We start from the raw sequence: 12,032 nt of genomic DNA, 5'->3' as shown, positions 1-12,032 counted from the left end.
CCTCCCAGACCTACCTTTGTATAAAGGAGTTTATAGCTGGAGTGGTAGGATATGTGCTTGGATTTACAGAGGAGTAAGAAACCTTCTCTCAGATCTGTTGGCAGAATTGGGTATAATGTAACTGAATTGCTGTGTTTGTGTTACTGACCGTACAGCTTCCCAAACATCTCCTTACAGGTATAATCAGGCCTGTATGGGAAAGTAATACCGGTATAGGTTACGAGACATGCAAGAGCAACATACTCTCTCATAGAAATAAATCCCTGATATTATCTTCCCAGCCCATTAATGTGAGTGTGACCAAAGCAGCATTCCTGGGTCCAATCCATAGTCAGTGTTCCACTTTTATGGTTGTGTAACCTACTGTACAGCGGCTAATCTGTGTCATTTTGTGTGACTTGCAGCCCTGTGTGGCACCAGTTATGAGGTCTCCCAGTCCCAATTAGGGCCGTGATAGACGGGGAGATTAGTCGCCGTGCAACAAATCTCCCTTGTCGCGGGCGACTAATCTTCCCAAAATGCCATCCCACCAGCGAGAATGTAAATCACATACGCAGCACATCGATTTGCCGAAGTTGCCTTGAAAGGAAACTTCGGCTATTTCGGCGACACGTATGCCATCCCACCGGCGATTTACATTCTCGCTGGTGGGATGGCATTTTGGGGAGATAAATCGCCCGTGACAAGGGAGATTTGTCGCTTGGCGAATAATCTCCCTGTCTGTCACAGTCCTTAGGGTAAAGACACATGGAGCTACTAGTAGCAGGTATTTGTTGTGGCTACTAAAATAACCAATGCTGATTATTTACTGATAACTGTGTGTGTGTGTGTGTTTTAGCAGAAGCAATTCTCAGTATTGTCTATGGCAGGGTATTTTCTGGAGTTTAGTAGCCTTGACAAGTAGCTGCTACTAGTAGCCCAGTGTGTCTTCACCCTAAGGGTGTCTCTTAGGGCTCTGGTACACGGGGAGATTAGTCGCCCGCGGCAATACTCCCTGCTCGCGGGCGACTAATCTCCCCGAGTTGCCTTCCCCCTGCCATCCCACCGGCGAACATGTAAGTCGCCGGTGGGATGGCAGACGCGGCGGCGCAATTTCGTGCAAATCGGCGAAAAAGCCTCGCGAGTCTTTTTCGGCGATTTGTGCGAAATCGTGCCGACGCGTCTGCCATCCCACCGGCGACTTACATGTTCGCCGGTGGGATGGCAGGGGGAAGGCAACTCGGGGAGATTAGTCGCCCGCGAGCAGGGAGTTTTGCCGCGGGCGACTAATCTCCCCGTGTACCAGAGCCCTTACATGCTTCTCACAGCACATTTGCTGAAGAGCAAGTCCCTGCATGTATGGCCTGAACTGTGTAGTTGTAATAAGCAGGGCTGTTTATCTAAAGCTGGACATATACCTAAAGTTTTTACCTAACACACCAGGCCACATTTAGGCTGATCCGATCATGTGGTAACAAGCGTAAGGATCAGGCCATACTGTAGGCCTACAGAGCCCAGCAGGACAGGGCCACATCAACCCACTCAGTATGCTTTGCTTTAAAGCTGAGCAGCATTTTTTTAAAGGGGTGGTTAACTTGCAGTATGTTATAGAATACTCTATTCTAAGCAACTTTTCAATTGGTCTTCATTTTTTTTTTTTTTTTTTTTTTTATAGTTTTTGGATTATTTGCCTTCTGACTCTTTCCAGCTTTCAAATGGGGGCTACACATTTATTGTTAATGTTACTTTTAATTACTTATCTTTCTATTCAGCCCCTCTCCTGTTCATATTCCAGTCTCTCATTCAAACTGCTCTGTGGTTTCCAAGGTAATTTGGACCCTAGCAACTAGATAACTGCAGAGCTGCTAAATAACTGAAAGACCGCAAATAATAAATATTGAAGACCTGGTTGCAAATTGTCTCAGAATATCACTCTCTACATCAGTGATCGGGGGTAACATGTTGCTCCCCAACCCCTTGGGTGTTGCTCTCAGTGCCCCCAAACCAGGGAGTTATTTTTGAATTCCTGACTTGGGGGCAAGTTTTGGTTGCATAAAAACCATGTGTACTGACAAACAGAGCCTTCTATAGGCTGTCAGTCCACATAGAGGGTACCAAATAGCCAATCACAGCCCTTATTTGGCTCCCCCAGGAACACTTTTCATGCATGTGTTCTTAAATAACCCCTATTGGTTTAGCCCACAGGTATAATAACAAATTGGTTTATTCCAAGTATGTGCAACATATGGTATGTATCAGTGTTTCTGCAGTCTGTGCATCCCTTTAAGAACATGCTTTCCTTTTTGGCATGATCCAGCTTTCATTCTTGTAAATATTATCTAATAAATATTAAATAACGAAGCCAGAGTTTGTTTGTTCTTGATGCCATAAACATTCTTTGTGTGTCTGTTTAGTTGCAGCACGAAAAGGCTGAGCTGGAGCAGCACCTGGAGCAGGAGCAGGAGTTCCAAGTCAACAAGCTTATGAAGAAGATTAAGAAATTAGAGAATGATACCATCTCCAAGCAGCTCACCCTGGAGCAGGTACAGGAGCTTGTCTCTTGGGGGTCCTGGGGGGCAAGGAAGGGGGTTACTACTGTTTGTTAGACATTTGTAAAGCTAATGTCATTTTACTGCAATTAGCAGTGGTTTTGCATATGTTCAGGGGCATATGTATGGGAGGGGGCTCTATGTTGACAGAGTGGATCTAAAGGGAAACTATACCCCCAAACAATGTAGGTCTCTATAAGAATATATTGCATAAACAGCTCATATGTAAAACCCTGCTTCATCTAAATAAACCATTTTCCTAAAAATATCCTTTTTTTTTTTTTTTATTAGTATGTGCCATTGGGTAATCCTAAATAGAAAATTGCCATTGCAAGTACTAAGGGCCGCCCCCTGGGATCATATGATTCACAGGGCACACAAACAAGCCAAGGCACACATACATGCTAGGCCCCATTAGCCAATGAATGGACAGAATTCTGCCTTTTACTCCCACACTACTTCCTGTTACAGTTAGAGCTGCATCGCTTTCTGTCAGCTGATCTCTGAGGGAGCACACAGCCCATCACTAAATGGCGGCTCAAGGGAAATGATATAAAAGGGCAATATTTACTCATTTATATATTCCAGTTTGGTGAGATTCTTTAATAGGTCACTTAACATAATATAAACTGTCTGTTGGTGAAGTATTCATTCTCTGGGTACAGTTTTCCTTTAATACACCTGACTCTCTTGTTGATAGAAATGGTTCCACTTTCTTACCAGGAGAGTAGGAGAAAGAGTATGAGGCAAAAATGCTGTAAAAAAACATCAAAAGATGTGGGGAAAGCCCAAATTCATTCATCTTATGGTTTTAAAAATTCAAACTCTGATTGTAAATAAGTGTGAAGTTAGTAAGTTGGTTGCTTGTAATTCCCATAGCTGAGGCGGGAGAAGATTGACCTGGAGAACACACTAGAACAGGAGCAAGAGGCCCTGGTGAACCGTCTCTGGAAGCGAATGGACAAGCTGGAGGCTGAGAAAAGGTTGGTGACTGTGGCGCTGCTCACTGTGTGGGTTCTGTCATTAGAGTTTATATTCAGAAGGTGGGCAAACACAGACAGATACAAACTGGCCACTTGGCCTCTCCGGACATAGTCAGCGGCTTGTTGTGCCCTGTGTGTGTGGTGCCTGGCAGGCCAATATCTGACCAACATCGGCCAAAGTGCATTGATGCAGTCCCCCGCTTCTCCCACTGGTTCTCCCTAGGTCCCCACATTATTATCCTATCATTGGCAAAGGGGCCAAATGATAGTCAGCCTGATTTGGCCCACTATGTGATTGGGCAAATTTGGCAAAGATCAGCTTGTTTGGTGAGCTCGCCAAATGAGCGGATATTGAAGCCTATGAACCCACTTCCAACACTTGGGTCAGTGCTCCTGCTGTCTATAACTGCCATTCCCTGTTTCCTTGGGTTTCTTTTTATCCATAGGGATGAACCGAATCCAGTATTCAGTTTGGGATTCGGCCAAGATTCTGCCTTTTTCAGCAGCATTTGGCCAAATCCATGTACCTGGCCAAACAGAATCCTTTATATCATTTGCTTTTTTTTGTCACATAAACACAGTAGTTGGAAATCGTTTCACCATGTGGTTGTCTTTAACCCTTCCATGGCCTTATTTGCAAATGCAAATTAGGATTTGGATTCAGTTCGGTACTTGGACAAAACTTTCACAAAGGATTCGGGGTTTGACCAAATACTAAAATAGCGGGTTCGGTGCATCCCTATTTAAATATCCAGACAGCAGCCAATACATGGGGGGTGAAGAATATTGGTCCATGAAGGGCAAGGGAAAATATTCCTAAACCGAAAGCTCATTCAGTATAAATGAATATGAAAATAGAATAGTAAGCGCTGAGTTCTGTTGGGCATGGATCCTGGGTGGGATCCTTTGAGTGGCTTTCAGTTCGCCAAAGAATGGACACAAAGGCATTTTAGTCTTGGATTTGCTGCCTGCTTAGTGCTCTTTGTTCATCATCATCATCATCATCATCATCATGTTTGTTCTAGGATATTACAGGAGAAATTAGACCAACCTGTTTCTGCTCCACCGTCGCCACGAGACATCTCAATGGAAATCGACTCCCCGGAAAACATGATGAGACACATTCGATTTCTGAAAAATGAAGTAGAGAGGCTGAAGAAACAGCTGAGGGCCGCGCAACTGCAGCGTAAGTAAAAAAGCCTTATTGGCAACCCAAGGGTTGAGTTGGGCACAATTGTAGCTACTGCCAGTCGGTGCCTGCAGAACAGCGCTGGGGGAATGCCACTTGGGCCACATGTTTCTTACTACCAGAAAGACAAACAGAACACTGTTTCTGGGAAAACTATGACAGCTAGAGAGGGAGGACAGGGTATTTTCTACATTTGTTGTCCCCTTGCAGCAAACACTTGTGCAACACGCTTACAATATAGGCCAGAAGCGCCCCTGTAGCACGTGCAAAGCTACTTACCCCATAAGAGCTAAAGCTGTTAGTGCTACAGAGTATTAGTTTGAATATTTTACCTATACAGCATATTTGTGTTTTCCTGTGCCAAAAATATTAGTTTGTTGAGACACTGTGACGTGTGTCATAAGATGCACTCTACAAATTCATTAGTGCAGGAGAGAAATTAACTATGCATTTAGGTGAGAAGTATTGTTTAATGGGGTTTCTCGTGTAGATTCTGTGCCAATAAATATTAGGGAATTTTAAAATGTGTCACTTTGGCTAAAGTTATGGCCATAGGGCTGCCTTATTGTACAAGGAAAACCCCCAATAAAGACTTTGTGCACCTCTCTCACAAGAAGTGATTTACCAATCATTTTTGGAGCCCAGCTGTCATCTTGGTAGAGCAGCACTTTGCTTTCTCCTCTGTAAAAGCCACACTTCACATACTGGAACAGCCCTGGCAATAAAAATGGGTGACCTCCGAGACTGCAGTTATTGCTGACACAGGTATGTAGGTGACTTGGCTATGGAGATGATTAAGTGTATTCTGTTGTACTGTTGTCTGCTGCCTTCAGCTCTCCAATCACTGCTCTGCTGCTGCCTTGTTGTTTCCTATCATCAGTTTCAGGAATGAAATAATTCCCATAACGGTACAAATATAAAAGTATGTATATTGCTATCTCAGCTTAGCCTCTTGTTTTCCGTTGTAGACACTGAGAAGATGGCGCAGTATTTGGAGGAGGAGCGCCACATGAGGGAGGAGAATTTAAGGCTTCAGAGGAAGTTGCAGCGGGAGATGGAGCGGCGGGAAGCTCTTTGCCGACAGTTATCAGAAAGCGAGTCCAGCTTAGAAATGGATGATGAAAGGTGAGTTTTATGTTTAGTTTTTTGCCTTTACTTGACTGAGACTCGGCATTACATAGTAACACAGGCAGAGTTTCCCCCGAAGCGCTGATCAGTAGCGGGCAGTTAGCTTTCCCTGGTCATGTAATGAAAGCGGCCATCTGATTGGTGCGTTTCTGTCCCGTTGCTTGTTGTGAGAGAAGCACACATTGAAGTCCGATTCATTGGTTTTATTCAATTGTAGGTATTTTAATGAGATGTCGGCACAAGGCCTGAGGCCTCGCACTGTGTCCAGCCCAATACCGTATACGCCATCGCCAAGTTCCAGCAGGCCGATATCACCCGGTGAGTGTTTGCCCTTTAGCTCTCCAAACATTTACACATACCAGAGCAGTGGCCTCTGCCTTGCTGAGTCTTCTTAAAGGGGTGGGTCACCTTTACGTTAACTTTTTTGTATGTTATAGAATGGCCAATTCTGTGCATTCGTTTTTTTATAGTTTAACTATTTACCGCCTTCTTCTAACTCGCTTCAACTTTCAAATGGGGGTCACTGACCCTGGCTGCCAAGAAACTATTACTCAGTGAAGCTACAGTTTTATTGTTACTTTTCATAACTTATCTTTCTATTTAGGCCCTCTCCTATTAATATTTCTGTCTCTCTTTCAAACCACTCCCTGGTTGCTAAGGTAATAGGGACCCTAGCAACCAGAGAGCTGCTGAAACTCCAAACTGGAGAGCTGCTGAACAAAAATGTAAATAATTAAACTACAAATAAAAAAAAATGAAGATCAGTTGCAACATGTCTCAGAATATTACCATCTACATGGCAATAAACGTTAACTCAAAGGAGAACAACCCCTTTAAGCTGACCATACACGGACCAATATAATCATACAAAACAATGTTGCTAGAAGGCAATTCTAGCAGAAGTATTGCTGGTAAAGTGTATTTTCTCTCTGTCAACCTGTATAGTTTCATATGAAAAATCATGTCATTTTTCTCTCTTGCATCCCAGGCCTGTCGTACGCAAGTCACAACGTGGGCTTCACGCCCCCAACCTCTCTGACCAGAGCCGGAATGTCGTACTTTAACTCGCCAGGTTTACACGTGCAACATATGGGATCATCTCACGGTATCACGGTAAGTGCACGCGGGTTCCACTGCAGGAATGGACTCGCACGTCGCTGTATATTTTATACTTAACTGCAGAGATTTCCATGTGCAAGAGAAACTTCCAGGATGAAAGATTATTGTATTGTGTGGGTGTGTATGAAAAATTGTGTGTGTACATATATAATAATGAACGGTTGGTCAAATTTGAACAGAAGCACAACAAAACCCTTGGCTGCATTGTGTGCCCTCGCTGTATTATAAACAGCCACAAGGGGGAGCTTCAGGTCTGCAGACGCCAAGCAAATCATCTAATCATTGTTTTTTTTTTCTTCTGCTTAATCACTTATTTAATTCAGTACCCCTTTTGGTGTGTAGCTGCCTCTTGCTGTATGGGCCTGGATAGAACTGGCATTTGGTGTGTGCCTTGAATGGAACTGGCCTTTGGTGTGTGCCTTGAATGGAACTGGCCTTTGGTGTGTGCCTTGAATGGAACTGGCCTTTGGTGTGTGGGCCTGGATGGAACTGGCCTGTGAGTGTGTGGGCCTGGGTGGAACTGGCCTTTGGTGTGTGGGCCTGGGTGGAACTGGCCTGTGAGTGTGTGGGCCTGGGTGGAACTGGCCTGTGAGTGTGTGGGCCTGGGTGGAACTGGCCTGTGAGTGTGTGGGCCTGGGTGGAACTGGCCTGTGAGTGTGTGGGCCTGGGTGGAACTGGCCTGTGAGTGTGTGGGCCTGGGTGGAACTGGCCTGTGAGTGTGTAGGCCTGGGTGGAACTGGCCTGTGAGTGTGTGGGCCTGGGTGGAACTGGCCTGTGAGTGTGTGTGCCTTGAATGGTTGAATGGAACTGGCCTTTGGTGTGTGGGCCTGGATGGAACTGGCCTGTGAGTGTGTGGGCCTGGGTGGAACTGGCCTGTGAGTGTGTGGGCCTGGGTGGAACTGGCCTGTGAGTGTGTGGGCCTGGGTGGAACTGGCCTTTGGTGTGTGCCTTGAATGGAACTGGCCTTTGGTGTGTGGGCCTGGGTGGAACTGGCCTGTGAGTGTGTGGGCCTGGGTGGAACTGGCCTGTGAGTGTGTGTGCCTTGAATGGTTGAATGGAACTGGCCTTTGGTGTGTGGGCCTGGATGGAACTGGCCTGTGAGTGTGTGGGCCTGGGTGGAACTGGCCTGTGAGTGTGTGGGCCTGGGTGGAACTGGCCTGTGAGTGTGTGGGCCTGGGTGGAACTGGCCTTTGGTGTGTGCCTTGAATGGAACTGGCCTTTGGTGTGTGGGCCTGGGTGGAACTGGCCTGTGAGTGTGTGGGCCTGGGTGGAACTGGCCTGTGAGTGTGTGGGCCTGGGTGGAACTGGCCTGTGAGTGTGTGGGCCTGGGTGGAACTGGCCTGTGAGTGTGTGGGCCTGGGTGGGACTGGCCTGTGAGTGTGTGGGCCTGGGTGGAACTGGCCTGTGAGTGTGTGGGCCTGGGTGGAACTGGCCTGTGAGTGTGTGGGCCTGGGTGGAACTGGCCTGTGAGTGTGTGGGCCTGGGTGGAACTGGCCTGTGAGTGTGTGGGCCTGGGTGGGACTGGCCTGTGAGTGTGTGGGCCTGGGTGGGACTGGCCTGTGAGTGTGTGGGCCTGGGTGGAACTGGCCTGTGAGTGTGTGGGCCTGGGTGGGACTGGCCTGTGAGTGTGTGGGCCTGGGTGGAACTGGCCTGTGAGTGTGTGGGCCTGGGTGGGACTGGCCTGTGAGTGTGTGGGCCTGGGTGGAACTGGCCTGTGAGTGTGTGGGCCTGGGTGGGACTGGCCTGTGAGTGTGTGGGCCTGGGTGGAACTGGCCTTTGGTGTGGGGCTTTAATGGAATTGCCTGAACTGAAATAAGCCCTGGATCTCCTTGCAGCACCTTTGAACAGTATTTTGGTTGGTTAGTGGGAAAAGTTTCAAGTTTATTGTCATATACAAACAATGAAGCATCATTACTGTAATTAAATTTTTTTTTGTCTACTTTACGTAGACAAAAAAAAAATAAATACAAATATTAAATATAATAAAAGTGTGCAATAAAGGTTAGAAAGATTAGTTTAGAGGCTCAGACATTACCGGCCTGTTATTCTGCAACCCCTGTGGTGCACTCAGTGGCCCAAACACCCCAAAACAAATGAATTTCTCCACTGCACATTATTTTACCCAATTAGCCATTGTTGCACTGCTTATTAAAACAGTGGCGCCCCCTGCTGGTCATTACAATTATCCTCGGTTCTGTCTCTCCACTGACTGGAGATGACGCAGTACGAACAGACAGCCTAGCTGTTTCCCACAAGTTACCCCAGGAGTGAGGGGACATTAGCTCAGGGCCATGCTGTATGGTCAGTAATGGTGTAGGATGCCAATAAACTTTTTTTTTTTAATTCAAAATGCCACTTATTGTGCAGTCATCCAAATGACTTCTAATCCTTTCAGGTAATCAGAACCCCATGAACAGACCTAGAGACAAAGGTCTCAGCCTCACAGCTGCACTGGGCTCTTTATGATCCCTGCATCTGTCTTCTCACATTTCCCTTCTCTTAAAGACACTCCCTTGCTTGTGTTTTCCAGAGACCTTCTCCTCGAAGAAGCAACAGCCCAGACAAGTTCAAGCGCCCTACGCCACCTCCATCTCCCAACACCCAGACTCCAGTTCAACCTCCGCCGCCACCGCCTCCTCCAGCGCAGCCTGCAGCGTCTCAGTCCTCAGCCTCCCACAATTCAGTGCACCCCTCCTCTCAGCCCTAGTGCATGACCTTTGCAGTCTCTGCCTTTTGAGTTGGACTCATAACGTGGGACAGTTTACCGAAAGCCAAAGGCTTCCCTGTCATATTTCGATTTTGACTATTTGCACTGAGGTTCCATAGGCTTCACTGTTTAATCGTGTTGTAAATGTTTGTCTGCGAAACGCAGCCAGTGTTGTGGGTCTACAGCGTTACCTTCCCAACACGTATCCCCCACCGTCCATGTTTAAGGAGAAAACTACATGTGCGCTCATCCTCGGCTGGAACACTCGCTACTTGGTATTGAGTAGAACAAACCATGTTAAGTCGCGCTGCTCCGACGCTTTTAGGTTTGTGTAATCAAAGGGATACCTTGGGGTTTTCTTTTTAATTTTTTAAGTTCCCCTTCGTTGGTCTGCGTACAAATGAAAACGCATGATGGTCTGGACTGTTTTTTTTTTGTATTTTAATGGGGTATCCCAAGCTTACAGTAATTAATCACTACATATGATCAATATTAATGAACTTACAGGGGCATGTGAAACCACTGCAGTTACTGGGCCCATCTGCATTGAGGGGAATAATGTCGGAATCAGTAAACCAGCATTTCTGCTTAATAACGGTAGGCCACCTGTTGGAATATAGCAGCATGTTTTATTGCAGAGCTTAGAAATAAAGCACAGCGTTGAGCTAGAAGATGCTGACGCAGCGCGCAGAGCAATGCTATAGGCTGCCGGTACGCATAGGGGTTCTATAGAGAAATCATGTTCTAGACTTGGGGGGAGGGGGGTCATTCAGTGCCTGTGATTTGCAAAACATTTTATATTTTACTATACATACAACCGAGGGTCTCGCGCGTGACACACAACGCCGCGCCGACTCGCAGAGAACTTATTCGTGGGTGACATGGTCGTGAAACGTGGGAAAACATTTGTTTCAATATGTGGAATGTATTGTAAATGGATCTTTAAAACCTAATCGTATCAGTTTTAGATAATTGTATCCCGTAAGCTGTCCGCCCATCCATTTCCGATAACGCCACCGGTTTTTGATTTCTTTTTTTTTATGTCCAGTTTCAAAGGCTTTGGGGTGTGTAAATTTGGCTAAAGGAGAATGGAAGCTAAAATACAAGCTGCTCCCGTGTAATAGAACTAGAGATGCGCCCAAACCCTCACGCTTTTGTATGGCCCAATATCCAACCTCTCAACTGTAATTGGCACAGAGAAATTTGTCTCATTCTGTTTGCCGTAGCTTTAAAGTCACATGATTTGAAAGTCTGGCTCAACTAAACATAGGTTTTGGCCGATTTCCTGCAAAAATGAACACTCTCCCTACAGCAGCTTCTGCTTTGCTCAGGAAGTGCTCAGGGACGGGGGCAAAGGGCAACTCCTCCCTTCCTTCTGGCGAGCTACTCATGTTTGGGAATATTAGAAAATTCTTTTAGAAAGGGGAAACTTGGATTTTTTTAGATTTCCTTTTAGAAACACATTGCCTTCTTAATATTATTTTTTTTTTTTGGAAAGCATTTTAACAGGCAAATCCAGTTGTAATAGGAGGTCTGTGCGAAGGTGGATTTTGCATTCCTTCCCTGGAGTTTTCCCCAGTGAAAATTGCCTTTTAAGCTACGTACGTAACCCCTGTAGGTGGAGCAGAGAGAGTGTAAGGCCGGACGCCTGGCTTTTATAGAGGCTCTTTGGTTTTTAGTTAGATTGTTCCTGGGCACCCATGGGCAGAAAGCTTAATGCCATTGGAAATGGAAGTTTTAGCATTGGCTGCTCAGCAAATCAGGTTACAGAGAGCGCAGCTTGGCACTAATGAATGCTTATTTAGCAGAATACTGAAAGCCGGTACTATGTATAAAGGAATTATTTTCAGAGAACTTTTTTTTTTTTCCATTCATTTAGCACAAATAAATTGTTTGGGTTCACTTTGCAGTGGAACATGAGGTGTGTTTTATTTGGTGTGTGTTCAGTGTACGTGTTCTGCTCATGTCTGGGTTCTATACACAAAGAAGAGTGAATGTTTATCAACTAAATCTGGTTCCGAATCCCAGTGGTGGTGTCTCGGTTTCTCTACATTGCTAGAGATTGATCCCAGGGGGGCAAATCAGGCTATATCCCCCATCAAGCCTTGTACATGGCAGTGCCCAGAGGGAGTTTGGGGAACATTGAGTTGGTATAAGATTTAATAAGGGAAAATCAAACTAGTTGAATATTAATAATAAACTTAAAAAAGAAAAAAACAAACAGAATAAAGTAGGCATGTCTCGGTGTCTCCCCTAATTATACTGGGGATACCCTCAAGCAGTATGTATGGGAAAAAGCATCACCTTGTTTCTGATAATCAAAATGAACCTATACATTTCATTGGAAATTAATAAAGGTTAATAATAAGAACACAAAC

The 12,032-nt window shown here is 45.6% G+C and overlaps 1 protein-coding gene across 1 annotated transcript in view; it reads left to right on the top strand.

Annotated features, from left to right (window-relative positions):
• The window catches only part of ccdc6 (coiled-coil domain containing 6), a 29,691-nt gene extending 18,122 nt beyond the window's left edge, over positions 1–11,569 (top strand). The window contains 7 exon segments of the mRNA NM_001247986.2: positions 2,394–2,522; positions 3,408–3,511; positions 4,537–4,697; positions 5,669–5,825; positions 6,046–6,146; positions 6,817–6,941; positions 9,478–11,569. Of these exon segments, the coding sequence (NP_001234915.1) occupies positions 2,394–2,522; positions 3,408–3,511; positions 4,537–4,697; positions 5,669–5,825; positions 6,046–6,146; positions 6,817–6,941; positions 9,478–9,654 (954 nt within the window). The 3' untranslated portion in view covers positions 9,655–11,569.
• Positions 11,570–12,032: the final 463 nt, after the last annotated feature.

Source organism: Xenopus tropicalis, chromosome 7 (genome assembly GCF_000004195.4).
Source record: "Xenopus tropicalis strain Nigerian chromosome 7, UCB_Xtro_10.0, whole genome shotgun sequence".
Taxonomy (NCBI): Eukaryota; Metazoa; Chordata; class Amphibia; order Anura; family Pipidae; genus Xenopus; species Xenopus tropicalis.
Note: the sequence above shows the minus strand (reverse complement) of the source record. Positions and strands in the feature narration are given on the sequence as shown.